At 43.2% G+C, this 27,501-nt stretch overlaps 7 protein-coding genes across 10 annotated transcripts in view; 1 reads left to right on the top strand and 6 right to left on the bottom strand.

Annotated features, from left to right (window-relative positions):
* tyw1 (tRNA-yW synthesizing protein 1 homolog) overlaps window positions 1-1,547 on the bottom strand; it is a 71,858-nt gene extending 70,311 nt beyond the window's left edge. Inside the window, exons 1-4 of one of the 2 annotated variants that reach the window (XM_084559356.1) lie at window positions 1,217-1,547; window positions 870-991; window positions 591-722; window positions 197-298 (exon numbers count right to left, since the gene is read on the bottom strand). In XM_084559356.1, the coding sequence (XP_084415482.1) occupies window positions 197-298; window positions 591-722; window positions 870-991; window positions 1,217-1,406 (546 nt within the window). In that variant the 5' untranslated portion in view covers window positions 1,407-1,547. Of the gene's footprint in view, window positions 1-196; window positions 299-590; window positions 992-1,216 lie in introns of both variants that reach the window. The other variant, XM_084559355.1, reaches the window with a different exon arrangement.
* An 868-nt stretch (window positions 1,548-2,415) lies between these two features.
* sbds (SBDS ribosome maturation factor) lies at window positions 2,416-4,922 on the top strand. Its single transcript, XM_084558559.1, has 5 exons — window positions 2,416-2,647; window positions 2,813-2,942; window positions 3,053-3,253; window positions 3,642-3,806; window positions 3,911-4,922. The coding sequence occupies exons 1-5, from the start codon at window positions 2,520-2,522 to the stop codon at window positions 4,034-4,036; spliced, it is 750 nt and encodes a 249-aa protein (XP_084414685.1). The 5' UTR covers window positions 2,416-2,519; the 3' UTR covers window positions 4,037-4,922.
* An 842-nt stretch (window positions 4,923-5,764) lies between these two features.
* Window positions 5,765-7,691, bottom strand: LOC311498025 (claudin-3-like). Its single transcript, XM_084558458.1, has one exon. It carries the CDS (start codon window positions 7,498-7,500, stop codon window positions 6,826-6,828), a length of 675 nt encoding a protein of 224 aa, XP_084414584.1. The 5' UTR covers window positions 7,501-7,691; the 3' UTR covers window positions 5,765-6,825.
* A 1,336-nt stretch (window positions 7,692-9,027) lies between these two features.
* LOC311498027 (claudin-3-like) lies at window positions 9,028-10,093 on the bottom strand. The gene has a single exon (XM_084558460.1). The coding sequence runs from the start codon at window positions 9,829-9,831 to the stop codon at window positions 9,265-9,267; it is 567 nt and encodes a 188-aa protein (XP_084414586.1). The 5' UTR covers window positions 9,832-10,093; the 3' UTR covers window positions 9,028-9,264.
* A 1,219-nt stretch (window positions 10,094-11,312) lies between these two features.
* LOC311498460 (claudin-4-like) lies at window positions 11,313-27,228 on the bottom strand (the record flags this gene model as incomplete). 3 transcript variants are annotated; one of them, XM_084559064.1, is made up of 2 exons in its annotated part: window positions 26,188-27,228; window positions 11,313-11,969 (listed from the first exon to the last, which is right to left on the bottom strand). In XM_084559064.1, the coding sequence occupies exon 2, from the start codon at window positions 11,946-11,948 to the stop codon at window positions 11,313-11,315; it is 636 nt and encodes a 211-aa protein (XP_084415190.1). In that variant the 5' UTR covers window positions 11,949-11,969; window positions 26,188-27,228. The 3 variants fall into 3 exon arrangements, with proteins under 3 accessions (XP_084415190.1, XP_084415189.1, XP_084415188.1); XM_084559063.1 differs by lacking the exon at window positions 26,188-27,228 and adding an exon at window positions 14,026-14,461 and having other exon boundaries at window positions 11,313-11,960; XM_084559062.1 differs by lacking the exon at window positions 11,313-11,969 and adding an exon at window positions 19,571-20,940 and having other exon boundaries at window positions 26,188-27,216.
* LOC311498462 (claudin-4-like) lies at window positions 17,676-18,888 on the bottom strand. The gene has a single exon (XM_084559066.1). The coding sequence runs from the start codon at window positions 18,813-18,815 to the stop codon at window positions 18,183-18,185; it is 633 nt and encodes a 210-aa protein (XP_084415192.1). The 5' UTR covers window positions 18,816-18,888; the 3' UTR covers window positions 17,676-18,182.
* Window positions 22,311-23,619, bottom strand: LOC311498464 (claudin-4-like). The gene has a single exon (XM_084559068.1). It carries the CDS (start codon window positions 23,199-23,201, stop codon window positions 22,593-22,595), a length of 609 nt encoding a protein of 202 aa, XP_084415194.1. The 5' UTR covers window positions 23,202-23,619; the 3' UTR covers window positions 22,311-22,592.
* Window positions 27,229-27,501: the final 273 nt, after the last annotated feature.

The following is a 27,501-nucleotide window of genomic DNA, read 5'->3' as shown; positions in this document are numbered from 1 at the left end:
GTTTTTTCCGTGTTTGAAGGAAGATTGAGTTGTAACGTGACACAATCTTAGGTTTACTGCTCTTCTTGTCTTAATACAGATGCAACAGTGAAGCAGACGCATTAATTAATCAACTTGTCCAACTTCTCCAAATGTTTCTCCGTACACGCTGCTGCCTTTTACTCATCTGTGCTGTGTCCCTTTGGTCTTGGCTTACCTCGTCTGCAAGGTGATCATCTGGGTCGTAGTCTTTCATGTCAATCACCTCAGCAGGTATTCCCAAAGTCTTCACCTCCTCTGACAGCTCGTTAGCAAAGCCCTGGATGAAATGAAGAGTCTCACGTTAACGTTCCACTTTAGTGATTTAACAAAAGACTGAATGAATTTCTAGGATTTGCAAAATAAGCTGTGGGATAGTGGTAGAGAAGTAGATTTGGGACTGTAAGGTCACTGAGTTGAATCCCCTCTAGTGGATGAATGGAAGGATTAATAAAAACAATGTTGATCCGGATTTATTTTTTATTATTATTATATAACAGCATCACCTTGTCTGTTCGCTAGCTTCATGGAGCAGTGAGGATGTTTCAGTTCTTATTAAATTATATTTGTACCTTTGCTGTTCCTGTTTGTGAACCATAGAAGATTTTAACCCCTGACACGTGAACCTGGGGGTCTCTGTCGGAGCTGTCACTGCTCTTTGCAGCTTTGCGGACCGACGAGCCGGCGCCCTTTGAGACGCTTCTCTGCAAGAGAAGGTCATGCAAAACAAAACACACACACGAGAGGTGGTGATTCAGGTGAATGCAAGATGTTAAAGTTTTGCACAACACTGGAAAACCACTCAGAGATGGAGGAAATAGTTTCAGATTACTCCTAAAATGACAGCTCACCTGTTTCAGGGCCATCTTCAGTGAGAACCAGATCCCAAAGACAAGAGCAGCAGCAGTGTAGAAGTACAACCTGTTGTTCCATATCCACATGACATGGTTGTGACTGCTGGCATCCTGTGAGACTGGAGGGACAAAATACTTCCAACTGAGCCCTCTGTTCCAGCCCAGTTATATAAATAATGCAATGTAAAATGATTAAACAAAATTAAACCTGAACCCTGAGTTATTTTTAGCACACAGAAGGCGGGTGATGGGGTTAGCATTACATGCTAGCTTGTAATGCTATTAACCTTAGCTTGAACCATAATATTATGTTTCACTTCCGGTAATAATTCAACCAAGCTCACCTTTAGTGTCAGAGGTAGACGCTCCGCTTGTTAAAAGCACGAGAATCATGAACAAACGTGGCATTTTTGCAAATATTACATTAAAATACAAAGTCCTCAGGAGCTGCTGCTGCTGCTGCTGCTGTGGGCAACCATGTTGTTTGGCCGGTGAGCATGCTGGGAAGTGCAGTTCTTTGTTCTTTGTTAGCATTTTTTGGCAAAACTAAACGGGTTATTGACAAATAAAAAATCAAACCTTTGTCCAAATCATTGCCCTTGAATAGACGGTGCTTACTGTATACGCGGCAGCCAATTTTAAGTTTTATTTTGAATATCGTTTGTGGAATAGTATATTATGTATGTGTTTGAGTTTTTCCGAATATTTAATGTAAAGGTTTTTTTTCAAGTTCACTGATTAAATTAGAGATTGCATGAAAAAATATTGTGCTAGAAGACTAAAATAAAACACTTGTAAGTAAGCTGACAGTACTGTAACCTTATATTATACGTATGTGTATACACTGCCCTCAAGTGCTCACAGTGCGGAACTACATGATATAGACATGACAGCATGCTAACTAGTCATAAAAACTAACCAAACTAATATAATATGTAATAAAATATATAAATTTCCACAGGTATTAGACTAATACACATTTCAGTGAGAAGAAGATAGCAGTTATTATTGATTATACATTTAGTTAACCTCAAGTTGCCACGGACTCCTAGTGTGTGTTTACTGACATCCAGTGGTCAAAGATAAGAACTACAAGCGCAATTTCGTCAGATGCCGTTAATGAATACAAAAACTTCCTTTTAGGATTTTCAAAATAAAGTGTAGGAATAGCGACTGTTACAACACACTTCCGGTTAAACGTTTAAAGTAAAACATTCAAAAAACGTGTTTCGTGTTATAGTTATAAATGAGTACAGCTCAAAAAAAGTGCTATACAACGATGTGTTACATCTTTTGGTAAAAACTTCAAAAACTGAAAGTCCAAAATTAATTAAAAAATATATGTTAGTTTCTGAATGTGTCGTTTTTTATTGTAATTATGTATTATTTCAATTTTAATTGTTGTTTAGTGTGTTTACAAAATATTATAAGACAATAAATCGTGAAACTGTCAAAAGAACTTAAATAAAAACGAAGGAGAAACGGAACCTTTGTTTGTTGTCGATGTTTCACAGCGGACGCTTATTGAAAACGCACTCGAAGGACTCTGAGTGTGTGACGGAGTTGCATTCTGACAGCATATTTTTTTCTTGACAACAGAACTTTGGACGGAGCTTTTCTGTCCCGTTTGACACACACACATACAAAATGTCGATATTTACGCCAACAAATCAAATCCGTCTGACCAACGTGGCGGTGGTTCGGATGAAGAAAGGAGGGAAGCGCTTTGAAATCGCCTGCTACAAGAATAAAGTTGTGAGCTGGAGATCCGGAGCGTGAGTAACCGTTAACACCCACAATGACACTGTTTAAAAAATATTATATAATATAATTTTTTATTTTTTTTTACTTAACTGTTACTAAACATTCTGTTTTTAAAGCTCCACATACGCCTTTAGCTAAAGAAGCTAATGCTAGCATATGTTTTTGTTTTCCTCCAGAGAGAAGGACCTGGATGAGGTTTTGCAGACGAGCTCTGTTTTCGTTAATGTGTCCAAAGGTCAGGTGGCGAAGAAGGATGACCTGACAAAAGCTTTTGGGACAGATGATCTGACAGAAATCTGTAAACAGGTAAAAAAAAAATCTCTGTATTTGTCAACTTAATCTACAGCTTTATCTACCAGATGTTAACCAATATTTCCTCTCCTTTCTGTTCTGTTTGGGTTTTGTTTTATTGACAGATCTTGGCCAAAGGAGAGCTGCAGGTGTCGGACAAGGAGAGGCAGTCTCAGCTGGAGAAGATGTTCAGGGACATTGCGACGATTGTGGCGGAGAAGTGCGTCAACCCGGAGACCAAGAGGCCGTACACGGTCAGCCTCATCGAGCGGGCGATGAAGGACATCCACTACTCCGTGAAGCCCAACAAGAGCACCAAGCAGCAGGTCAGGAAACACCCCCCGGGGTTGGCTTTCTTACGTCTTTGCTTTCTTTCCTAGTCGGTCCAAACGCACCGCAGATCAGCTCAATGAAACAAATCCAGAACCTTTGGTCTGGCTTTGTTTAAGATATACCATGACCTGGATTGACTGAGAATATTCACAGACTTGTAAAGGCAAATTTATACACATTCAGTCTAAAACGAACAAAATGAAAGCACAGTGTGGAGTGGAAACAACGCATTTAACTCCAGAGATAAAGTTTTAGATGTAAGCAGGAAGCTGATTTTACTACAGTCTACACACCTGTTACCTTTAAGTTCATTCAGTCTTCTTAGCAGGTAACGATGGTCTTGTGGATTGGCCCCTTGACAAACTGATCTAATGTTTCCAGGCTCTGGAGGTGATCCGGCAGCTGAAGGAGACCATGGAGATCCAGAGAGCCCACATGAGGCTGCGCCTGGTGCTGCCAGCCAAAGAAGGCAAGAGGCTGAAGGAGAAGCTGAAACCGCTCCTGCAGGTCGTGGAGAGCGAAGACTTTGACGAGGAGCTGGAAATGGTGGGGCAGGGTTTTTATTTTAATTATTTTAAATCTCATTTTGTTAATAGTAAAATCTCTTTCAATCATTCATTTATCTTCCTTCCTTCTCTCCTCGCCCTCAGGTATGTCTGGTGGACCCCGGCTGCTTCAGGGAGATCGACGAGCTGATCCGCTGCGAGACGAAAGGCCGAGGCTCTCTGGAGGTCCTCAGTCTGAAGGATGTGGAGGAGGGAGATGAGAAGCTATAGTGGCCCAGCAGCCAGTCTCTGCAGGACTCTGCTCCCTCCTCGTCCACACTAACACGCTTCACTGCTGCACACAGACAGCAAACCTACGTAAAAGACTTTGTTTATGGTCGACTGTGTTTGAGCTTAACCTCAGCCGTTCCTGTTTAAAGGATTCATTTGCCTGCTGAGTGGGATTAGTGGAAGCATTTATACCTAAACTTTAAGGTCAATAAATAGTCATGACCTGTATTCTCTTTTATTTATTCTGTTTTTACTTTTGGAAAGTTAGCAGAAAGTTTGGACTCTGGTGACGTGTGCATTGACTTTAATTCCATTTGCTTCCTCCTGCACGCGTAAAACACCCAAACAGTTTATTATACCCCAGTCTAGACACCTCCACCTGATCACACATTACTATTATGGGATATATGTAAATATAATTATTAACACTACTGTGAAGCAGTAGTTTCAAATAAATACAGTTTAATTTGAAGCAAAAGCTATAGTAAAATTAAAATGTTAAATCCAACCTGATTGCTTTCATTGCTTCAAACTAAAATGATGAATGTCTGCTAATTCACGCCTGAAGGAGACTCACATTCTACAGGATTTAATTAGCCAATAGTTTCGTAGGTTATTATTCACCCACCCGCAATTTATCAGCTGTTAAACAGAATGCTGACCCGTGAATTAACCGTGGCCCGCGCTGCTTTTACTGCAGCCCACATGTCACTACTGGACCAGGCTGTTTCTGCCTTCATCAGCTTCATTGTGCCAAGTAGTCGACCTCCACCATCCGATCTTTTACGGACAAATTGTTTAACATAATAATTTATATTTTCTTTTAAGGAATATGTTTCCTCTGTGGCAAATAAATCTAAAATAAAATATTTTCATGCTTGTGTAAGTCATTTTTCTGCTGAAATTTCTTGAGCTTAAATGGCGTGAAGCATAACTGTAATATCCAAACCAGTTATATATAAAGCTATACAGTATGTCACTATACCCCTGGATCAGTTTGGGATCTAGTGAATTTGGAGGCCAGGTCATCACCATTTAAAATAACTATTGATGTTGTTGCAGATTTTAACATATTGGAAGATATTTTGAAAGCACATCTTCATATCCTTGTATACACCAATCAGGCATAACATTATGACCACCTTCCTAATATTGTGTAGGTCTCCCTTGTGCCTCCAAAACAGTTGTGGCTCAACAGAGAATGGACATGGGCTTTCTGAGGGTGTCCTGTGGTGTCGGGGAACAGAATGTTTTTAGTGGGGGGGGGGTCTGTAGATCATCCCACAGATACTTGATCAGTTTGGGATCTAGTGAATTTGGAGGCCAGGTCAACACCTTGTGCTGTTCTTCATGTTTTTTTTTTAGTTGTTCCTAAAGTGTTATTGTGTGTGTGTCTGTGTCAGGCTGCATCCTGCTGGGGATGGCTGCTGCCATCAAGGAGTGTCATTGCTATGGGGTGGGGGTGCCTGGTCTGGTCTAGGTGGGTGCTACATGTCTAAGTAACATCCACACCAATGAATGCCAGGTCCAAAAGTTTCCCAGCAGAACATTGAACTATCACAAGATGGTCAATGTTATTTACTTCTCCTGTCTGTGGTCATAATATTGTGGCTGATCGTGTATATGGGCAATATTGAATATTTTATTATTTAATTTTGTTCAAAGAGAGCTACAATACAGTAATTTGTATTCGTAGTAATTTCACAAATGAGAAATAAAACCCAGAGCAACAGAAAACAACTATTTTTATTTATTGCTGCGATTGCAAACAAAACAGCTGCAGAAAAAAGAAAGTCTTCAAAGAACCGTGTGCTTAAATTCACAATTTCAAATAAACATTTTGATCTTGAATTGATAGTAGGCTCTTGACTGAACGTGTTATTTTGACATCCAGAGCACCAACCGCTTAATATAAGACATTCTGTAAAATTCCCTCTCCCTCAGAAAGTTAGAGCAAAACTATAAGAAGCATTGCAAGGAACTAATGCTAATGTTTTATCTTTGACTTCCTCTGTTAGTGTCTGTTTGCATGTAGGTGCTTCGTATTTACTGTCTCATGAAATACCTGATATAGTATTAGTATAGTATAGTATAATAAAGGTTGTTGTAGATTAAAAGTGAAAAAAGTCTGTAAATGCATCACAGGAGACACTGGCTGTTCCCTTTTCCATTGTCACCTTGTAAAAGAAGCATACTCAAAAAAAAAAGAGTATTGTAGTTAGCTTACTGCACTGCAAGCATTTGGCAGTAAGCCATGGCGGAGGAATTCAACCAGACAACTCCCCCACTGTAATAAATCTAAATGTCCTCTGAGCTGAAACCAGTAATGACTGAAATCAAATAACCTCTGTAGTGTTTCTCAACCATGTGCAGTGCTTTATTCCAGAGTTTTTCTTTGGTGCAATGCAATTCAGATGGACAAGAAACAAATGTGCAGTGCAGTAATTATTCTCAGGGTCATCATCAACTCGTCCACAAATCAGGTCGATATCAGTAAGTGCATCAAACAAAGCTACAGACTCACAGGAGCATCATTTTACGGTGATTTGTGATGAACTGTGGACATGAGGACTGAATGGAAAGTAATGCGAAAGCACAACAAAACAAGATGCACAGTAGAAGCCCTGCTTTAAATGAAACCGATGGCAATTGTGTCTGTTTCTGATGTTCAGTTCATTCTTAGTTAAGCCAGTGCATCATTATTCAACAGCCACAATTCATTTCACCTATTAATGACTCTCCACTTTAAATCACACACACACTCAGTTAATCATTTCATCACAGTCCTCTCACACGTCTTGCGATCTGCGTTCGTACTGGCTGTGCGTGAACGTAGTCCTGTTGATCGTGCTCAGAGGGTGAGTTGCTTCGTCCTCTTGACCCGGGTAACTGGGGCCCCCACGCTGCTCCGCCTGGTTCTGTGTAGTGCGGTATGTGGTGGTGAGAAACACCCCGCTCAAGAGCATTAAGGCAAAGGAGATCCAGCCGAGGTACAGAGCAGGTCCCCAATCTCTGCTCAGCAGCACAGCACTCTCTAGTGGCTCACTGGTTGTGTGGCACGTCCAGGCTGTGGGAATCAGCAGTAGAATAGCAGACAGAATAAAGACACTACCTGAAGCCACTTTGATCTGTCCGCGCTGAGGGAACGCCACAAAACCCACTCCTCCGATCACTCCAGCAAAAGTCCCTGCTCCGATACCGGCCTCGATGAGGGCTCTCCACGTGCGGAAACGTCCCGAGAGAGACATGAGAGACTGGTAGAAGGAGCAGTGCAGCTTGCCATCGTGGCCCAGGTCCCAGTGATCCCACTGCAGCCACACCCCGTCCCAGTAGGCAGGCAGAGTAGCTGTGGTGTTGTTCAGCGTGCCGCTTACCGTCCACAGGGCCAGGCAGCGTGTCAGGACGGCACACAGCCACCCTGTTAAGGCCAGACCGAAGCCAGCGAGCTCCAGCTCCCGCCTCATGACTCACTCCGGCCCGGCCTCGTCCTCCTCCTCACTGCAGGCCCGACTCCCCAACCAGAAACAGCTGGCAGTAGACTACAGTGGGGCCGGGTGTTATTTCAGCGTGTGTGTTCATGTGTGAGGCACAGATTACTTGTGTGGGTGTGTTTGCCGGATCCTTTACCATGTCTGTTCTGACAAGGGAAACCAGTTCTCTGGTATTCCTGAAAAGAAGGCACGGCGCGGCTTCAGTTGAGCGGAGGAGGGAAATCCCTCTGTTTGCTCTGCCATGGTTTCAAAACAATCCCTTTCTCCCAGTTTCTGCACAGAGGGACAAAAACAAAGCTTCCACTGTGCTCTCATTCGTCAGCCACCGGGCCACGTCTGTGAGAGGAAACTTGATTTAAAGAGCCACAGGCACCACTCATACTGGAATTTCTGTGATCTCAGCAGGGGTGTAGCTGGACCCCCTCATGGAGCTACTGGGTGGAGAACAGAGGAGTGCAGAGTAGGGATTCAAATGGGACAAGGTCACTCTACTGTCTTTATTGTAAAAAATGATACAAAGCAAAATCTAATATGTCAAATGTTTTGTTTATGGTGCCACAAAGAATGGTAACAGACACAATTAAAGACTCTACAGGACAGAAACATGCATTTATATTTAAATGTTACAAGTCTATCCTCTGGCTTTATTCGTGAAAGCAATGGCCAACATGATCATTCTTCATTAAACAATTGAAATTCATATGAGGATTTGATATGAAGCAAATCAATGGCAACATTGTGCTTTATAAATCTCCAATAACCAGCATGTCTTTGGACGGTGGGAGGAAGCTGGAGTACCGGGAGAGAACCCACACAGACACAGCGAGAACATGCAAACTCCACACAGAAAGGAACCAGTCGGCCCCTGGATTGGAAACATCTGGGGATTTTTATTTTACTTTTCAAGCCGAGGAGGAAGTCGTCCACTAGGCAGCAGTATGTCACAGAAGATGGTGATGAGTGATGGAGTGGAGTTTCTGGAAAGTGGAAACTGTCTCTTTGTAATTAACTGTGTTTATGTGTTGCAGAAAGACATATGTCACCATTTTTGTTTGTGTCCGGGTGTTTTTTAAGACGTGTTTTAGATCATGTTGTATATAAATAGATAGATAGATAGATAGATAGATAGATAGATAGATAGATAGATAGATAGATAGTGTGTAATTGGTACTGATAACATACACATTCCCTGTTTTATTCTTCTTTAATATAAAAAACACAACTCTTCAAACAGCAGCGTTGTAGGTCCCTGAATCACCACTGTTGTTACCTTGATAGTGATCTCTAGTAAGAACCTGAAAAACAGGTTCTCTCCGGGCTTGGATGCATTTTTCAAACAATAAACAAGAAGGGAAGTGTACCACAGAAGGTCATTTATTGAGTAAAAAAAATAGAATCACAATAATATCAAAGAAGAAAAAGACACATAGTGCAATTATAAAGTGATGAAACCAAAACATAAAACACCCACAGCTTCTATCGTTTGATCTAGCACCACATGTACCAACAGTAAAGCAACCTCAGAAAAGGAGCGTCTTCATTAAAAAGTTTGAGTCAAGTGTACAAAGTGCAGGTTTCCTTCATCGTAGGTGTTTCACAGCAACAGCGCAAAAAGTGACATTCACCAACCAGATTTCCTCTTGTCCTTTTAGAAAACTCAGATATATGTCTTCGTTGGTGTGTCAGACAGGAATGACCCCCGTTTGTTGCTTCCTCCAGACTTATTTAAGAGGTACTTCACGGAGTGACTGTCACCTGGCTGTGAGTAGTGCGGTATCTGGTGGTGAGAAACACCCCGCTGGAGAGCATTAAGGCAAAGGAGATCCAGCCGAGGTACAAAGCAGGTCCCCACTCTCTGCTCAGCAGCACAGCACTCTCTAGTGGCTCACTGGTTGTGTGGCACGTCCAGGCTGTGGGAATCAGCAGTAGAATAGCAGACACAACAAAGAGACTACCAGTAACCACTTTGATCTGTCCACGCTGAGGGAACACCAAACCTACTCCTCCAATCACTCCAGCAAAACACCCTGCTGCAATACTGGTAGCAATGAGGGCTCTCCACGTGCGGAAACGTCCAGAGAGAGACATGAGAGACTGGTAGAAGGAGCAGTGCAGCTTGCCATCGTGGCCCAGGTCCCAGTGATCCCATTCCAGCCACACCCCGTCCCAGTAGGCAGGCAGAGTAGCTGTGGTGTTGTTCAGTGTACCGCTTACCGTCCACAGGGCCAGGCAGCGTGTCAGGATGGCAAACAGCCACCCTGTTAAGGCCAGACCGTAGGCAGCGAGCTCCAGCTCCCGCCTCATGACTCCCTCCGGACCGGCCTCGTCCTCCTCCTCACTGCAGGCCCGACTCCCCAAACAGAAACAGCTGGCAGTAGAGTAGAGTGGGGTCGGGTGTTATTTTAGCGTGTGTGTTCATGTGTGAGGCACAGATTACTTGTGTGGGTGATTTTGATCGTTTACCATGTCTGTTCTGACAAGGGAAACCAGTTCTCTGGTATTCCTGATAAGAAGGCACGACGTGGATTTAAAGAGCCACAAGCTCTCACTCATATTAGAATTTGTGTAGCTGAAACCCCTCATGGAGCTACTGGGTGGAGAACAGAGGAATGAGACAAGATCACTCTACTGTCTTTATTGTAAAAAATGATACAAATCAAAATCTAATATGTCAAATGTTTTGTTGATGATGCCACAAAGAATGGTAACAGACGCAATTAAACACAGGACAGAAACATGCATTTATATTTAAATGTTACAAGTCTATTCTCTGGCTTTATTTTGTGAAAACAATGGCCAACATGATCATTCTGCATTAAACAACTGAAATTCATATGAAGATTTGCTATGGAGCAATGGTGGGAGGAAGCCGGAGTACCCGGAGAGAACCCACGCAGACACAGGGAGAACATGCAAACTCCACACAGAAAGGAACCAGTCTTGAAACCCAGAACCTTCAGCATCAGTGTTAACCAGCACATCACTGTGCCAGCCGTGGTGAAATGCATTTCCCACATATGGAGACGTTATAATTCAACTGCAAACATTTGAAAAAGATTAACAAACTTCTGCAAATGGATGTTCATGATGCCAGTGGACAGATTTAAAATAACTACTGATGTTGGCGCAGATTTGAACATATTGGAAGATATTTTGCATCTTCATATCCTTTTTTATACCGATCAGACATAACATTATGACCCATGTCCTAATATTGTGTAGGTCTCCCTTGTGGTGACTCATCAGAGAATGGACATGGCACCCCCATCCTGAGGGTGTCCTGTGGTGTCTAGGGGGTCTTTGAGGGGAGGGGCCTCTGTGGATCATCCCACAGATACTTGATCAGTTTGGGATCTAGTGATTTTGGAAGCCAGGTCAACACCTTGTGCTGTTCTTCATGTTTTTTTTTTTAGTTGTTCCTAAAGTGTTTTTGTGTGTGTGTCTGTGTCAGGCTGCATCCTGCTGGGGATGGCTGCTGCCATCAAGGAGTGTCATTGCTATGGGGTGGGGGTGCCTGGTCTGGTCTAGGTGGGTGCTACATGTCTAAGTAACATCCACACCAATGAATGCCAGGTCCAGAAGTTTCCCAGCAGAACACTGAACTGTCACAAGATGGTCATTGTTATTTACTTCTCCTGTCAGTGGTCATAATGTTGTGGCTGATCGGTTTATTTTCAAACATATTAACAAGTATGATTCTAGATGCCTATATGTGGGCTGTGTATCTGTATGTGTTGCGACATGTTTTCTGTATTCAAACACACCCTGATGTGTGTGTTTACTCTTCACACATAGTTCTTGATGGCGTAGCTGCTGTGTGTGGCTGCCTTGGCCATAGTGTACCGACTAGAGGGGAACCTGGCGCTCTCTGGTGGACAACTCGTGCACAGAATGGCTCCTCCACAGAACAGCAGCCCAGATGTCACAAAGCCCACGTATATAGCCGCTCCGAGCTCCCTCTTCAGCACCTCGGGCACTCGGGGGTTGTGGAAATCATTTATGACCGTGTTGGCTGTCCAGGAAACGGCGACTATGGCGGTGAGGGCTGCCAGGCAGAAGATGGCCCCAGAGCTCATCACCACCCTAGCCTTGATGCGAGGGTGTCTCAGGCAGTTGGTGCAGCGTGCTCCCAGGAGGAAGATGAGGAACCCCAGACACCCCAACACCAGGCTGATGCAGATGAGGCCGCGGGCCGCCTGGAGGTCCGGCGACAGGTCCAGCAGGGCGTCGTAGAGCTTGCACTGCAGCTGACCCGTGTACTCGCTGACACAGGTCATCCACAAGCCCTCCCAGAACACCTGCATGACCACCAGGTGGGTGCCGATGAACGCGGTCACCTTCCACATGGGCAGAGCGCAGATCAGGATGGTGCCGGCGACGCCGATCATGGAAAGGCTGATGCCCAACTCCTGCAGAGCCATGGGGAAGTGACTCTCTCAGTCCTGGGAGGGGGGGGGGGGGGGGGGGGGGGGGACACAGAGGGTTGACAAGAACAAAAGGATTGAGTCTTTATTCAGAATGGACGCATGTAATCTGGTGATGAGCAAATCAAATCAGCTCCAGACAGACAGACTGATACAGAGGTGTTTACAGTGACGCTGAAACGGTTTCCTGTAAATGATGTCATTAGACAAATATCTGGGGATTTTTATTTGACTTTTTAAGCCGAGGAGGAAGTCGTCCACTAGGCAGCAGTATGTCACAGAAGATGATGATGAGTGATGGAGTGGAGTTTCTGTGGAAAGTGGAAACTGTCTCTTTGTAATTAACTGTGTTTATGTGTTTATGTGTTGCAGAAAGACAAATGTCACCAATTCTGATTGTTTCCAGGTGTTTTTTAAGACGTGTTTTAGATCATGTTGTATATAAATAGACAGATAGTGTGTAATCAGTACTGATAACATGCACGTTCCCTGTTGTATTCTTCTTTAATATAATACAACTTGTTGTTTTTTGTGTATTTGCTTTACAAGTCCCAGGAAACTGAATTAAGTATTTTCAATAACTTTCAACTGCACATCAAGGTGGGATTAATGTTTGATCTGATATGCTGCAGACCTTAATGTGACATCAGCACCTGCAGGGTCTCAATATTCAATTTATTTCACTTCTGATATTGTTTCCATCCCTTGCTGCGATTCACAGAAGAACACTTTGAAGAAAAACGCCTAAAGTAAAGCACAAATTAAGCAGGACCAGCGCCGAAGAAATGCTTTGTTTTGTACGTCTAGGTAATCTGACGCTGTCTTCTCTCTGAATTCGCTGTTTGATAACGTGGGAGTGTGCAGCTCTCCCGTCACGGTCAGGCTGTGAACTGACAACATTTAAAATTAAATGTCAAAACCGCCTTTTTTTTTTTACCACTTTGACATTCTGAAGTGATAAATATTTATGCAGAAAACTCTGAAAGTGCTAAATGAAACTTCTAAGAGCAGTTCCTGCTCCACTAAACACTTCAAACAGCAGCGTTGCAGGTCCCTGAGTCACCATTGTTGTTGCCTTGATAGTGATCTCTGGTAAGTACCTGACAAACAGGTTCTCTCTGGGCTCGGATGCATTTTTTCAAACAATAAACAAGCATCATCTGAGAGAAGGTATGTGTACCGCAGAGGGTCATTTATTGCATAAAAATTAGAATCACAATAATAAAAAAGAACAAAAAGACACATAGTGCAATTATAAAGTGATGAAACCAAAACATAAAAAACCCACAGCTTCTATCGTTTGATCTAGCACCACATGTACCAACAGTAAAGCAACCTCAGAAAAGGAGCGTCTTCATTAAAAAGTGTGAGTCCCGTGTACAAAGTGCAGGTTTCCTTCATCGTAGGTTGTCTGTGTGCGCTGTGATTGTCTCGGTGTTTCACAGCAGCAGCACAAAACCGTCGGTCATCAACCAGATTTCCTCTTGTCCCTTTAGAAAACTCAGATATATGTCTTCGTTGGTGTGTCAGACAGGAATGACCCCTGTTTGTTGCTTCCTCCAGACTTATTTATGAGGTACTTCACGGAGTGGCTGTCATCTTTCTTGGGGGGACAGCTGGCGCACAGAAGCCCCCCTCCCAAGACGAGCAGTGCCCCGGCCCCCCAGCCGATGTAAAGAGAGGCCCCGAGCTCTCTTCTCTGGGCGTCGGTGAGCAGGGGGTTGTAGAAGTCTCTGATGATGATGCTGGCCGTCCAGGAAACGGGGATGAGGCAGAGGAGTCCGCTGATCATCAGCACCACACCTGCCGCGATTGACGCCTTTGCCTTGGCGGTCTCATCTGGAATGAAGTTAGTGCACTTCCCGCCAGAGAAAGCAATGAGGAGCCCCGCAATGCCCGTGATGATCGAGACCACCACCAGAGCACGGGCCCCCTGGAGGTCTGTGCTCAGAGCCAGCATGGAGTCGTAGACCTTACACTGCATCTGGCCCGTGCTCTGTACGACGCAGCTCATCCAGATGCCTTCCCATATGGTCTGCGATGTCACTATGTTGTTCCCGATGAAGGCCGTGACCCGCCACGTGGGCATGGCGCACACAACGATCACCCCGATCCACCCGAACAGGGCCAGCACGCAGCCGGCCATCTGCATCCCCATGGAAGCCATCGTCTTCTCTCTCTCTCTGCCTGCCAGTCTCTGAGAGAATATTGAGAGCCCGATCGGGTGCGTATGTGCACCTGAAGCGTGAGGAATAATGGGAGGTGTGAAACCTTAGCGGAGGACACATTAGAGGCCCTGGCAAGGATTACCAGCCATGCAGGATTCTTTGTGTGCGAAGACAATAACGTTTGGGGTTTCAAATATTCTCCTGGAAAGAGATGGGGACTGAGTTACTCAGCTCTCGACAAGCAAGAGAACGGCATGTGACAGAAAATGTAGCGTAGCAACAAATGTAGGCAGGTTGGGTGGAGGGCAGGGCCTGTTCATTAGCATGAGGGTCTAACGGAAGACACAACGTCTCAAGGCAAGCAGTGATTTGTGTACGTACACATGAGAACACACTGATGAGTGTTTGAAGTAAATGAAATGTAATGCACATATGAAGTCATTAACCCATAGATTGTGTATTTCCTGCTGTAATATACACCGCCTGGCCAAAAAAAAAAAAAAAAAAAAAAAGTCACCACCTGGATTTGACTAAGCAAATAGGTATGATAATTACTGCATGGGTGATTATCTGTCAGCTGACAACAAGTCATTTAACCCCAACTGATGCAATGAGTAGCTTCTCATTTCTTAAACAACCATGTCTATAGACACATCCTGTGGTCGTGGAAAAGATGTTAGTCTGTTTGAGAAGGGTCAAATCATTGGCATGCATCAAGCAGAGAAAACATCTAAGGAGATTGAAGAAACTACTAAAACTGGGTTAAGAACTGTCCAACGCATTATTAAAAACTGGAAGGATAGTGGAGAACCATCGTCTTTGAGGAAGAAATGTGGTTGGAACAAAATCCTGATTGATGGTGATCAGTGATCACTTAAACGTTTGGCGAAGAAATGGAAAGTAAAACAACAGTAGAACTCAGGGCTATGTTTAATAGTGAAAGTAAGAACATTTCCACACGTACAATGAGAAGGGTAGTCAAAGGATTGGGACTGAAAACCACTAATCAGTGAGGCTAACCAGAAAAAAAGGCTTCAGTTTGCTAGGGAGCATAAAGATTGGACTCTGGAGCAATGGAAGAAGGTCATGTGGTCTGATGAGTCCAGATTTACCCTGTTCCAGAGTGATGGGGGCATCAGGGTAAGAAGAGAGGCAGATGAAGTGATGCACCCATCATGCCTAGTGTCTACTGTACAAGCCTGTGGGGGCAGTGCTATGATCTGGGGTTGCTGCAGTTGCTCAGGTCTAGGTTCAGCAACATTATGTGTCCAAAGAATGAGGTCAGCTGACTACCTGTATATACTGAATGACCAGGTTATTCCATCAATGGATCATATTCCAAGATGACAATGTCAGGATTCATGGGGCTCAGATTGTGAAAGAGTGGTTCAGGGAGCATGAGACATCATTTTCACACATGGATTGGCCACCACAGAGTCCAGACCTTAACCCTATTGAGAATCTTTGGGATGTGCTGGAGAAGGCTTTGTGCAGTGGTCAGACTCTCCCATCATCAATACAAGATCTTGGTGAAAAATGAATGCAACACTGGATGGAAATAAATCTGGTGACACTGCAGAAGCTTATGGAGACAATGACACAGTGAATGTGTGCTGTAATCAAAACTAAAGGCGGTCCAACAAGATATTAGAGTGTGTGACCTATTTTGTTTTGTTCAGGCAGCGTAGTTTCTTTTAGTCATAGTTTTGTTCTGTAAATAACCTGCTGCAGTATCTGTACACATCCTGAAGTCAATAGTCATTGTGTACACTAGAACACTGTCTGTTTTAAATTTTTCTCTCTTTTAATTTTCTGTAAATATGTATCTGCCTTTCTGGTTGGACGCTAACATGAGTTACGACAATAAAATTATTATTTTGAAGACAAAACTTATTATTCTGATCCCGAATGAAAGATATCGCCGTATGAAGTTGTCTTTTTATTCCTGCTTTTGTGTCTATTTGACACGTGACATTCCTTTACTGCACTTATGCTCAGATATATTAATAAACTATGAATCATTTTAGTTGTGTTTTTGTTTAGTTGCGTTATTATCTGAAACATTCCTTATAAATTCCTTTTAAAACAACCTGCATTTGTTCATTTGCAGCTTTATCGACTCTGAAAGAAGAACAATAGCTTTTCAATTTGAATGATTCGTTCACCGAAACCTGCGTTTCATGTATCGATCAGTCCATGATGACATTATCACGCCGTGTACTCCAGCGTTACAGTCACTAATCTATAACTGGTCTGGGCAGATTCACTCAGTAGTGGCAGAGGGCAACGTAGGAACGTGATACCAGGTAGTGTGACAGGGTGTGTTCACACTTGCGAAAACACCCAGTCACGCTGCTTTGACATCATGTTTGTGATGGTTTGGAATGCAACTGAAATGTGGAGGTCACTTCCTGAAAGAGGACAACATGTTTTTTGTAATTAAATTTGATATGCTCTTTATAAATCTCTTATAAATTATAAAAAGAATGTGTCTATCTCCATCCAGTATGAGGGGGTTTAATGAGATTTGTTTTATGGCGTCACAATGTTTTAGTTAGAAACTGTCGTCGTTGTTGCAAGAACAACATCTGGGATGAGTTTCTGGAAAGACAGAGGATAAAACTGTGGCTTGGCTGGAAATGGGAAATAATCAGAAATACTACTTTTACTATGGTCACCTGACTTCTTTTATCTTCTATCTATTCAGGACCTAAATGACCGTTAAAGGTCAGTTGAACATAAATAAATACACAAATGTGATTTTGGGACATTTTCTGAAAACAGATAGATCATATAATATTGTTGTTATAATTAATTACATTCAATTAGCAGTGGTTCGGTTTCTCTTTTCCATCTAACCATCGTGTGTGTTTAAAAATAATCACGTTTGCTGTGATTCAGGGCCGGTATTAAAGCCTCCTATTTCTAAATGTTTCTCCTCATTAAATCCTATAAAATGAACAAAACCATCAAATAAGCACCGAGTATTTTCCTCTCTCTGCATGTGTTTGTGTCTAAGTATCACACAGTTGCGCCGACTGATCTGACACACTTCCTTATTGTGTTAGGTGCGGTCACCTTCGCTTATCAACCGTTTTATTTTGGTTTGTTTTCTCGTATAAGGGGATACTTTCTAATTCAGACTTTTTCTTTTTCCTACGCCGGTGCTGGGTGGGTTTGTTTTTCACTGATTCTGCTGAAACACGCTCACAAGACGCATTGTTTGAAAAAGGCTTGACTGGCTGTTCACACTGAGAAAAACTGGCTGAACTGGTTTACAGTCTGAATGGAGGTCTTACACTGTCAGTTAGATATTTTCTTTGATTCCTAAGCCGTGGCATTTTATTTTTCTTCATCTAGTGTTTCTAAAGTAAATGCAAGCATGGGTCAACCCTGCAACAAGGTTCACCGTTGGTTTATTGCGTCGGGTGACTAATGTAAAAAGTGCAGATTACAAGCCATGAACCGGTTGTGTGCATGACAGAGCTATTTCACAATATCTCAGAGCGGCGTCTAATCACTCTGGGTGATGTAAAAAGACACTTTGACAAATGTATATTTTGGTAAATAACAAGAAATGATTTTATTATACATCAATGATTTCAGTAAACAAAGCACTCAAATGATATTTGCTGTAAAAAGACATTCGTGAAACATTAAATACGATAAATTCACACTGTAGTTCTGTATGTAATTCTTTTCCTTAACCATTTACACAATTATTTAACACAGCTTTGATTGGACATTGGTTTGATACAAGCTTAATATAAAATAGTTGTCATTAAGTCCAGTAATAATGCCTGCTGGAAGATTTTCCTGCCAGTACCGTAACACACACCTCATCTTTGTACTGCATCTCATTCCTTAACAAACTCTTCCTTCCATGAAACAACTCTGAATTTCTCAAAACAGCGAGTTCTCACTGCGTGTTACCTCAACAGAGAAAGTGAGATACAACTTGTGGTGCTGCCAGACTCTCAGATAGTACGAGAAACTCAGAATGAAGGAGGATTGCACAAGAAAATCAAAATCATTTACAGTCTTTCTCAGAGGAGTGCAGCTCTCAGACGTAGGCTCTGCTGGTAGCTGCGGACCGGGCACCGGAGTACTTGATTGGATAGTCTGAGCTCTCCTTGGGCGGGCATGAGCTGCAGAGGAGGCCGCCACCCAGGATTAGAAGAGCAGCCGTGCCCCAACCGATGTAGAGTGCAGCTCCCAGCTCTCTCCTCTGGGCGTTGGTCAGCAGGGGGTTGTAGAAATCCCTGATGATGGTGTTGGCAGACCAGCACACGGGGATGAGAACCATAACACCGGCTATGATGAAGACAATTCCTGCAGCGATGGCCACTTTGGCTTTGGCTGCTTCGTCCTCCACAAAGTTGGTGCACTTGCCCCCGGCAATACCCAGGAGGACCCCCATAACAGAAACGATGATGGCGATGACCACGAGAGCCCTGGCAGCCTGGAGGTCCTGAGGCAGAGCCAGCAGAGAATCATATATCTTGCACTGCATCTGGCCTGTGCTCTGCGTCACACAGTTCATCCATAGGCCTTCCCAGATGACCTGCGCCGTCACAATGTTGGCTCCGATGAAGGCCGTGACCTTCCACATTGGCAGGGCACACACGATGATGGTCCCCAGAAATCCAATGACGGCCAGGACATAGCCCAGCATCTGTCGTCCCATTGACACCATGGTGAAGCCGCTTGGAGGTGAATGAAGCAGAGGAGTTGAAGGTTTTCAGAGGCAGGTCAGCCTTGCACGCACAGACGAATGAAGACCGTGTCACACCGACTTGGGTTTTAAGGATGGATTACTTGAAGGTGGAGCCAGACCGTCCTCTCGTCTGACCTGAAACCAGTGCATTGAGTGATTTACCTGCCCAACCAGATTCTTCACATTATCTGCATGTGAACGAGGCGCAGTTTCGACGAGATCAACATCACTCTCTCCGAGTGACTTTATGTAAATGCGGCCCGTAAAGATGCATTGCCTTCCTTGTTCAAACAATGCCCTGCCAGGCCTGGTTACTGGGACATCAGGTCCAGTCACCGGTTTCAGGTTTAAAAATAAACACCGACATGGGTGGAGTTTCACCGGATGTCAAAGGGCACTTCCATTTATGGCCCATTTTCTTAGTTTTACTGTAATCGTCGCCACTGTCAAACGGTTCCAGGAACTGATTTGCATTTTTCACCCAATCAAAACGAAAGTACCGCACAGCTGATTATATCACTAGAGAAAATACCTTTTAATTATATATTAAAAAATATAACATTGCTAAAATTGTGTTTATGACAGAAAATGTGTGTTGTCTCCTTTTCTGCCTCATACATTTAAACGTAGAAGGTCTCTGACGTTGTGAAAAGTTCAAATGAATCCTTTCAGATTATATTTTATATTATTAATAGTATAATTATCAATGACTCCACAAACAGATAAGTTAATGTACAATAAAGATTTTATTGAAATTCTTCATTTTGAAAATAAAGTGGCATGTACAGAAAGAAAAAAAAAACACATTGCAAATCATCACTATTTACAGAATGTGCTCTTATGTGACAAGGAAATAAATACACTGACAGTGAATTCCTCATTAAAAGACAATGCAACACAACTCCTGTGTGACTGTGTAAGTACTCCTCTTGGGAAGGCTTCACAAACTACAAATATTTCTATTTTAGAGCACAAAAGCAATCCAAGAGAGAAAGAATTTCAAAGGTCACAGTTCTTCAGAGTGAAGTGATTTTACAGAACAACAGCATATTGCAATACATACCATCATCTAGAAATACAAAACGTAATATTTAAATTTTAAAGTTCCTGAAGCCGTCGTAGCAGAAATTGCTTTTTCAGTTTTAGAGATATTGTCCAGCAGAGTATGTGGGTGGTGTTGCATATGGTTTGTTGGGTATGTATGACCCCGTGGCTGTGTATGTTACGTTGGATGGAGGAGCATACACAGGGCGATACGATACCGGGTTTGCTGTGTACGGGTACGCTGTTCCCGGCGGGTAGCCTTGATATCCATACGGGGGTCTTTGAGGAGGACAGGAAGTGGTGAGGATGATCCCGCCGATCAGAAGCAGCGCAGCAGTGGCCCAACCGATGTAGATAGCTGCTCCGATTTCCCTCCTCTGACTCTCGAGGGTCAAAGGGTTCTGGAAGTCTGTGATGGTGACAGCCGCCGACCAGCAGATGGGGATCAGGAGGATGACGGCAGCCGTAATGATGAGGCAGCCACTGATGATCACCACTGTGGATTTTGACGATTCTTTCTTCAGGGTGCTGGTGCACCTGGTTCCAATGAATGAGATGACAAAGCCAATGAAGGCGAAGATGAGGGAGATGATGACCAGCGCTCTCGCGGCCTGTAGATCATTGGACAACCTCAGCACAGACTCGTTCAGCCTGCACTGCATCTGCCCGGTGCTCTGCATCACGCAGTTCATCCACAGACCGTCCCACACTATCTGCCCGGTCACGATGTTGGCGCCGATGAAGGACGTCACTCTCCACATGGGGATGCCACTGGTCACCGCCACCCCAACAAAGCCAATGAAGCTTATGACCTGGCCTGCCACTTCCTTGCCAATCCTCCCCATGGTGAAGAGGCTTCGTCCGCGGCAGGAGAGAGAAGGTTTACAGCGTGCAGCTCTGGTTCCCTTTCAGAGTGATCCAGCTCTCTCTCACCTGTTGTTTGTCTGAGACTGTGAAGGAGGAGCGCTGGGCACTTGTCAGGTGAGTTCCTCTGGCTCAACTAGATTTTTCAGAGAGCCGGAGGAGGGGCAATCCTTTAAAACAATGTCTTGCTTTTGTTCTTGAAAAGAAACAAGAAACACACAAGGAAACGCTTTCATATGCAGATGCTGTAGTGCTGGGTGGAGTTAGATGAAATCAGCTGAGACTGTGAAAGACTAGAAATTATCAAACTGATCAAATTCACACTGAATTCCTTATTCCTTATTATTATTTCTTTTTTAATGTAGTAAAGAAATGTTGCTTCTCTCAGCATTAATTGTCCTGAAGTAGTTAGTTTAGTCTCTTAACTGTAGTTGGCAGCAGAGGTTTTTAAAATACCACTAGAGCTCAGATACTAAAACAATTTCCTGTTTCATGCAGCGGATGAATGCCACAGACAACAAGCCTGCACCAACACCAGGATACGAGATGCGGTGTGGGTTAAAACGCGATATCAGCTCCAAGCAGAGGAGGAGTGACGGCTTGTTTAAGCATCACATTAATGGAATGACATAAAATGCAACTGGTGCCTTTTGCTTTGCATTCAGTTTTAATGCATTGGTAAATGGAACTTTATTTTAATGATTAAAGCAGAATACCCACTACTTCCCAAGACGGATACCTCTGTTGGTTCTTGTTAGTTCTTACACAAACACATCTCTTAGAAATATCACATATCACAAAACACCAGGGGAATCTTTCCAGTCGAAAGATGTGAAAAATTGTGCATCTCTAACAGAGCCCATCAGAATTAAATGCACAAACACAGACAACAGAGAAGAGAAATATTCAGTTCATATGCACATGCACCACGTTTTCTGTGGAAACTACATCACTATATCTAGCCAGCTCTTTGTAAAATATGTTCATGTGTAATCCTCTCCCCATAACTGGATTAATTTAATTCTCTCATTGTTCCTTCATCTGCATCGTCACATTTAAAAAATAAATAAATAAATAAAAAGATTCCGTTCATCAGCCTTTCTTGGGATTAACAAAATAAATTTCCCACAAGCACTAAAAGGAAAACAAAAAACAATTGAGGCCACTTGTGCATGTTTGTCAGCCTGCAAATGTTAAATGTGATGATTTTTTGATTTTTTTGATTTTTTTTAAAAGCTACCGTATATGAAATTGAAGCTTTCAGAATCATTGCTATGTGTGGGTATTTGCATGAACATGTGTTTGGGGAGGGGGCAGCATAGTGGTGTGGTGGTTACTGATGCCTCACAGCAAGAAGGTTCCGGGTTTGAATCCATGGGCCTTTCCCCCACCAACCCCACCCTACCCCACCTCCTGTGACCCTTCACAGGACAAGCAGTTACAGAAGATGAATGAATGAATGAATGTGTGTGTATTTGCTTAACAACACGGGGCAGTTTGTCACAATTGTCACATTTAACAATTTAAATGTGACAAATCACTAGCCTTGGATGAACCAGAATACAGAAAGCTTTATTAATCCCCGAAGGGCAATTCACTTTCTACAGTCCACCATCTAGACATACAACCATTCACACAACAATAATACATAGCAGGAGTAGCATGACATGATACAAGTGCAATAAATAAGCAATAAATGTCAGAATCACTGTGTGCAAACAGGAACAGATTAGTCTATGAAGATGATTCTGAGCATATTAAGAATATTTCCTGCACCACAGTTTATAAGAACTGTAGAAAAATACAGACTAATTAATCAAAGATGGTGGAACAAATGCACATAGAGTGTTATTTTTTATGACTTTTTATTCTTGAGAGGGCTGTTATCCTGATGGGAGGGCAGTTGGCACAGAGGAGTACTCCACCACCCAGAATGAGGAGGGCTGAGGCTCCCCAACCGATGTAGAGTGCAGCTCCCAGCTCTCTGACCTGGGCGTTGGTCAGGAGGGGGTTGTAGAAATCCCTGATGATGTTGTTGGCAGACCAGCACACTGGGATGAGAACCAAAACACCGGCAACAATGAAGATAATTCCAGCAGCGATGGCCACTTTGGCTTTGGACGCTGGGTTCTCCACAAAGTTGGTGCACTTGCTCCCAGCAATACCCAGGAGGATCCCCATAACAGAAACGGTGATGGCGATGACCACAAGAGCCCTGGCAGCCTTGATGTCCTGAGGTAGAGCCAGCAGGGAATCATAGGTCTTGCACTGCATCTGGCCTGTGCTCTGCGTCACACAGTTCATCCATAGGCCTTCCCAGATGACCTGCGCCGTCACAATGTTGGCTCCGATGAAGGCCGTGACCTTCCACATTGGCAGGACACATGCAGTGATGGTACCTAGAAATCCAATGACAGCCAGGGTAAAGCCCAGCATCTGACATACCACTGACACCATGGTGAAGCCGCTTGGAGGTGAATGAAGCAGAGGAGTCGAAGGTTTCAGAGGCAGATCAGCCTTCGATGCACAAATGAATGAAGACCGTGTCACACTGACTTGGGTTTTAAGGATGACTTTCTTGAAGGTGGAGCCAGACCGTACCAGTGCAGTGAGTGATTTACCTGCCCAACCAGATTCTTCACATTATCGTTATGTGAATGAGGTGCACTTTTGATGAGATGAACTCTGCCTGAGGGACTTTATGCATTCCTTAATCAAACAATGCTTTGCCAGGCCTGGCCATCAGTATACCAGTGATCTTATTATTTATTTCAAATCAGTTCACAGCACAGTAGCATGGTGGTTAGCACTGATGTTTGAAGTTTCCATGTTCTTCCTGTGTCTGCGTGGGTTCTCTCCAGGTACTCCAGCTTCCTCCCACCGTCCAAAGACATGCTGGTTAGGTTCATTGGGGATTCTAAGTTGGCGTGAGTGTGAACAGTGGTCTGTCCCAGGGTGTACGCTGCCTCTCGCTCGATGACAGCAAGGATAGGCGCCAGCCCCAACACAACCCACAAACACCAACAACAGAGAAGAGAAATATTCAAATGTTGCTTCTCTCAGTATTAATTGTGCTCAAGTAGTTAGTTTAGTCTCTTACCTATAGTTTGCAGCAGAGGGTTTTAAAATACCACTACAGCTGATGGTTTTTAAAAACGCTGGCTCAGATACTAAGCAGTGTTTGGAATAACGCCGTTTAAAAGAACGGCGTTAGGTAATGACGTTATTTTTTCAGTAACGGGGCAATCTAACTAATTACCTTCCCCGTCGTTACAACGCTGTTAACGTTACTGGACGTTAAATGCGGTGCGTTACTATGCATTGATTGAATAAACGGTGTAATCCGAACGCACCCCTGGCTCACCGCTAGTGAGGAGGTGGGTTAATAACGAGGTAAGCGATTATGATTGGCTAAGGCAGAGTCATGTTTCATGGTAGCCAATCAGAGCCAGTGTTTTTACACACATGCCAGCACACGCGCCCCACACACACACAACAGCTAAACAGAGATTCGATGAAGCAGCAGAGATGGCGAGTCAGGAGCAATCCGATGAAAAGTTGGCATTTTCAAGGTGGAGATATAAGCACTACTTCAATAAATAAAAAAATTCATTGTGGTCAAAGGGAGGAACGTGCATGTAATGTGTACATTATGTCCAGGAGCGAAGACTTTGTCGACATCCGTTGTAAGCAACTCTAATTTAATGAAGCATCTCACGATGACACACGCATCTGCAAAGTGGCCAAAAGCACCGATACCTCCACCACAGATGATGGCTCGCCGTCTAAACCCTATCGAAATATAAATATTATATGTATAAATATAATATAAATATAAATATAAAATATAGCCTATATATAAATATCGAAAGTTATGTACAAACACCTGTCTGCATGGGCGTCACACCCGTGGGGGATGGGGGTGTTGCAACACCCCCACTTTTTCAACAAGCTGATTTCATCCCCCCCACTTTTTCCTAAGGACCGTTTGCCCGCCCTGGCAGTGTACCAGCGTACTGAAATGGAGCGCACCTCAGTCCCCCAGACAGTTAGATTGATTGACAGCCATCCAGCCAATCACAAATCATTTGACCAAACCCACTAGTCCCGGCCGCCCGGCAAAGTAAACGCTAACACGGAGCTGCCGACCCGTCACTCGCAGCAGCAGACAGCAAACAGAGCAGAGGTATGAAACGGTAATTTAACTAGTTAATAATGGCGAATTTTCTCCGTAAATAACGAAACTATTAAGCAAGCCAGGTGGCAAACAAAGTTAATGCAAAGTTTTGCAAGCATTATTCTTTTTGTTATGAATGCCAAAAAGGAAAGGCAGCAGAAGATTGACTTATTTTCCACTCAAGTTGTCATGTAATTAGGTGACAGGAGGGAAACAGAAAGATGCCAATCCATAAATGCACTAATTCAATTTTATAGTAGTACATATTATTGCATTAATGTCATGTAGGTGTTCATTTACGTAACTTAAAGGTATTTGTTGGAGCTTAAAACTTTCTTTTCAATGAAGAAAATCCCCTACATCAACCCTGTTATTGCTCTCAGAAACTAGAAAAGAATAGAAATGAAGACAATGAAATGCAGTAAAACTATTAAAATCTTAAATAATAAGAGGAATAAAATAATAATATAGAGTACGATAAAGGCTAGGATGAAAGAATAGTTAAAACAGATTAGAACAACAAAATATATGTGAAATAATAAAAAGCAGATAAAAGAACAACAAAAGAAATGAATGTTTCCTCATCAAAATCAAGTTTACATAAAATATTTCAACACTTCCATGTTCAGGAATATTAACATTGAGTTCTTTATGTAGGATGAGGAAGGGAAGTCCAGGCAATGCAATATTATTTGCATATTCTGATGAAGAAAATCTAGAAACAGGGGCCAAAGGCGGTTGCGGTGCTCATGTGCTACCCTTAGAACCCCCCGACTTTTAAAATTGCTGCTCTACCCCTGCCTGTCTGTTCTACTCATTTCAACTGACTTGTGAAAACTGCTCAAAAAAATCCAAATTCTTTGACATAGCCTATAGCAACTTTTTTTTTTAACAGTAACGCAAATAGTTACTTTCCCTGGTAACGAGTTACTTTTATTATAGAGTAATTCAGTTACTAACTCAGTTACTTTTTGGAACAAGTAGTGAGTAACTATAACTAATTACTTTTTTAAAGTAACGTTCCCAACACTGATACTAAGACAATTTCCTGTAGCTTAGACGCCTCTTGTATCCAGGATGTTGAGTGCGTGCTGTGAGGCAGTCATGCAGCGGATGAACGCCACAGACAACAAGCCCTCACCAACACCAGGATACAAGATGTGGTCCGGGTTAAAACACTCTATCAGCTCCAAGCAGAGGAGGAGTGACGGCTTGTTTAAAGGGATAGTTCACCCTAGAATGATATTTCGCTCATTATCTACTCACCCTCATGTTGACTAAGGGCTGGAAGAAGTTTCAGAGTCCTCCGTCCCTTCTCTGAGTTACAGGGGGTCTTGGTGTAGCAGTGCATTTCAATGCAACGGTTGTAAAGGGACACCAGAGCTCTTCGTAAAAAAACACACACAAAAAAACATCCAAATACCTCCATGATGCTCGTATGTAATGTCCGTCTTGTGCTGAAGCCCCAAATTGCGTAATTGTCCCGAAAAAAATTAAATAAGTCCACATTCCAAGCATGTTTGTAGCATTAGCTCCGAGTGTTGTTGTCCCGGCTCTTCCGCTGCCAGCGCGCATGCGCAAGGTTCGCACTGAGACTCGCTTCCTTGTTTACCCCGGCGAATTGAGCCAGCCGGCGAAGGACCAGAACCGCCGTGCAACGAGAGAAGAAGAAGAAGAAGAAATTAAAAAAAATTAAAATTAAAATTGCACGAAAAAGTGTTGTCCCGGTGCAAGGCAGGCTATTACGGGCTGCTTCTAGTCCTTCGCCGGGGTAAACAAGGAAGCGAGTCTCAGTGCGAACCTTGCGCATGCGCGCTGGCAGCGGAAGAGCCGGGACAACAACACTCGGAGCTAATGCTACAAACATGCTTGGAATGTGGACTTATTTAATTTTTTTCGGGACAATTACGCAATTTGGGGCTTCAGCACAAGACGGACATTACATACGAGCATCATGGAGGTATTTGGATGTTTTTTTGTGTGTGTTTTTTTACGAAGAGCTCTGGTGTCCCTTTACAACCGTTGCATTGAAATGCACTGCTACACCAAGACCCCCTGTAACTCAGAGAAGGGACGGAGGACTCTGAAACTTCTTCCAGCCCTTAGTCAACATGAGGGTGAGTAGATAATGAGCGAAATATCATTCTAGGGTGAACTATCCCTTTAAGCATCACATTAATGGAATGACATCAAATGCAACTGTTGCTTTTTGCTTTGCATTCAGTTTTAATGCAGTGGTAAATGGAACTTTATTTTAATGATTAAAGCAGAATACCCACTACTTCCCATGACGAATACCTCTGTTGGTTCTTGTTAGTTCTTACACACACACATCTCTAAACAATTTAAATGTGACAAATCACTAAAGAGTCACAACACATACAGCAGCCTTGGATGAACCAGAATACAGAATACAGAAAGCTTTATTAATCCCCGACGGGCAATTCAGTTTCTACAGTCCACCATCTAGACATACAACCACTCACACAACAATAATACATAGCGGGTGTAGCATGATATGATACAAGTGCAATTAATAAGCAATAAATGTCAGAATCAGTGCGTGCAAACAGGAACAGA

This window comes from Chelon labrosus, assembly GCF_963514085.1.
Source record: "Chelon labrosus genome assembly, chromosome: 13".
NCBI lineage: Eukaryota > Metazoa > Chordata > Actinopteri > Mugiliformes > Mugilidae > Chelon > Chelon labrosus.
This window is presented reverse-complemented; position numbering and strand designations above follow the sequence as displayed.

Coding starts and splice junctions, on each gene's coding strand:
- sbds (XM_084558559.1), top strand. CDS start 2,520: ATGTCGATATTTACGCCAACAAATCAAATCCGTCTGACCAACGTGGCG. Junction 2,943..3,052: donor TGACAGAAATCTGTAAACAG/GTAAAAAAAAAA, acceptor TTTTATTGACAG/ATCTTGGCCAAAGGAGAGCT. Junction 3,807..3,910: donor TTGACGAGGAGCTGGAAATG/GTGGGGCAGGGT, acceptor CCTCGCCCTCAG/GTATGTCTGGTGGACCCCGG.
- LOC311498025 (XM_084558458.1), bottom strand. CDS start 7,500: ATGAGGCGGGAGCTGGAGCTCGCTGGCTTCGGTCTGGCCTTAACAGGG.
- LOC311498027 (XM_084558460.1), bottom strand. CDS start 9,831: ATGAGGCGGGAGCTGGAGCTCGCTGCCTACGGTCTGGCCTTAACAGGG.
- LOC311498462 (XM_084559066.1), bottom strand. CDS start 18,815: ATGGTGTCAATGGGACGACAGATGCTGGGCTATGTCCTGGCCGTCATT.
- LOC311498464 (XM_084559068.1), bottom strand. CDS start 23,201: ATGGTGTCAGTGGTATGTCAGATGCTGGGCTTTACCCTGGCTGTCATT.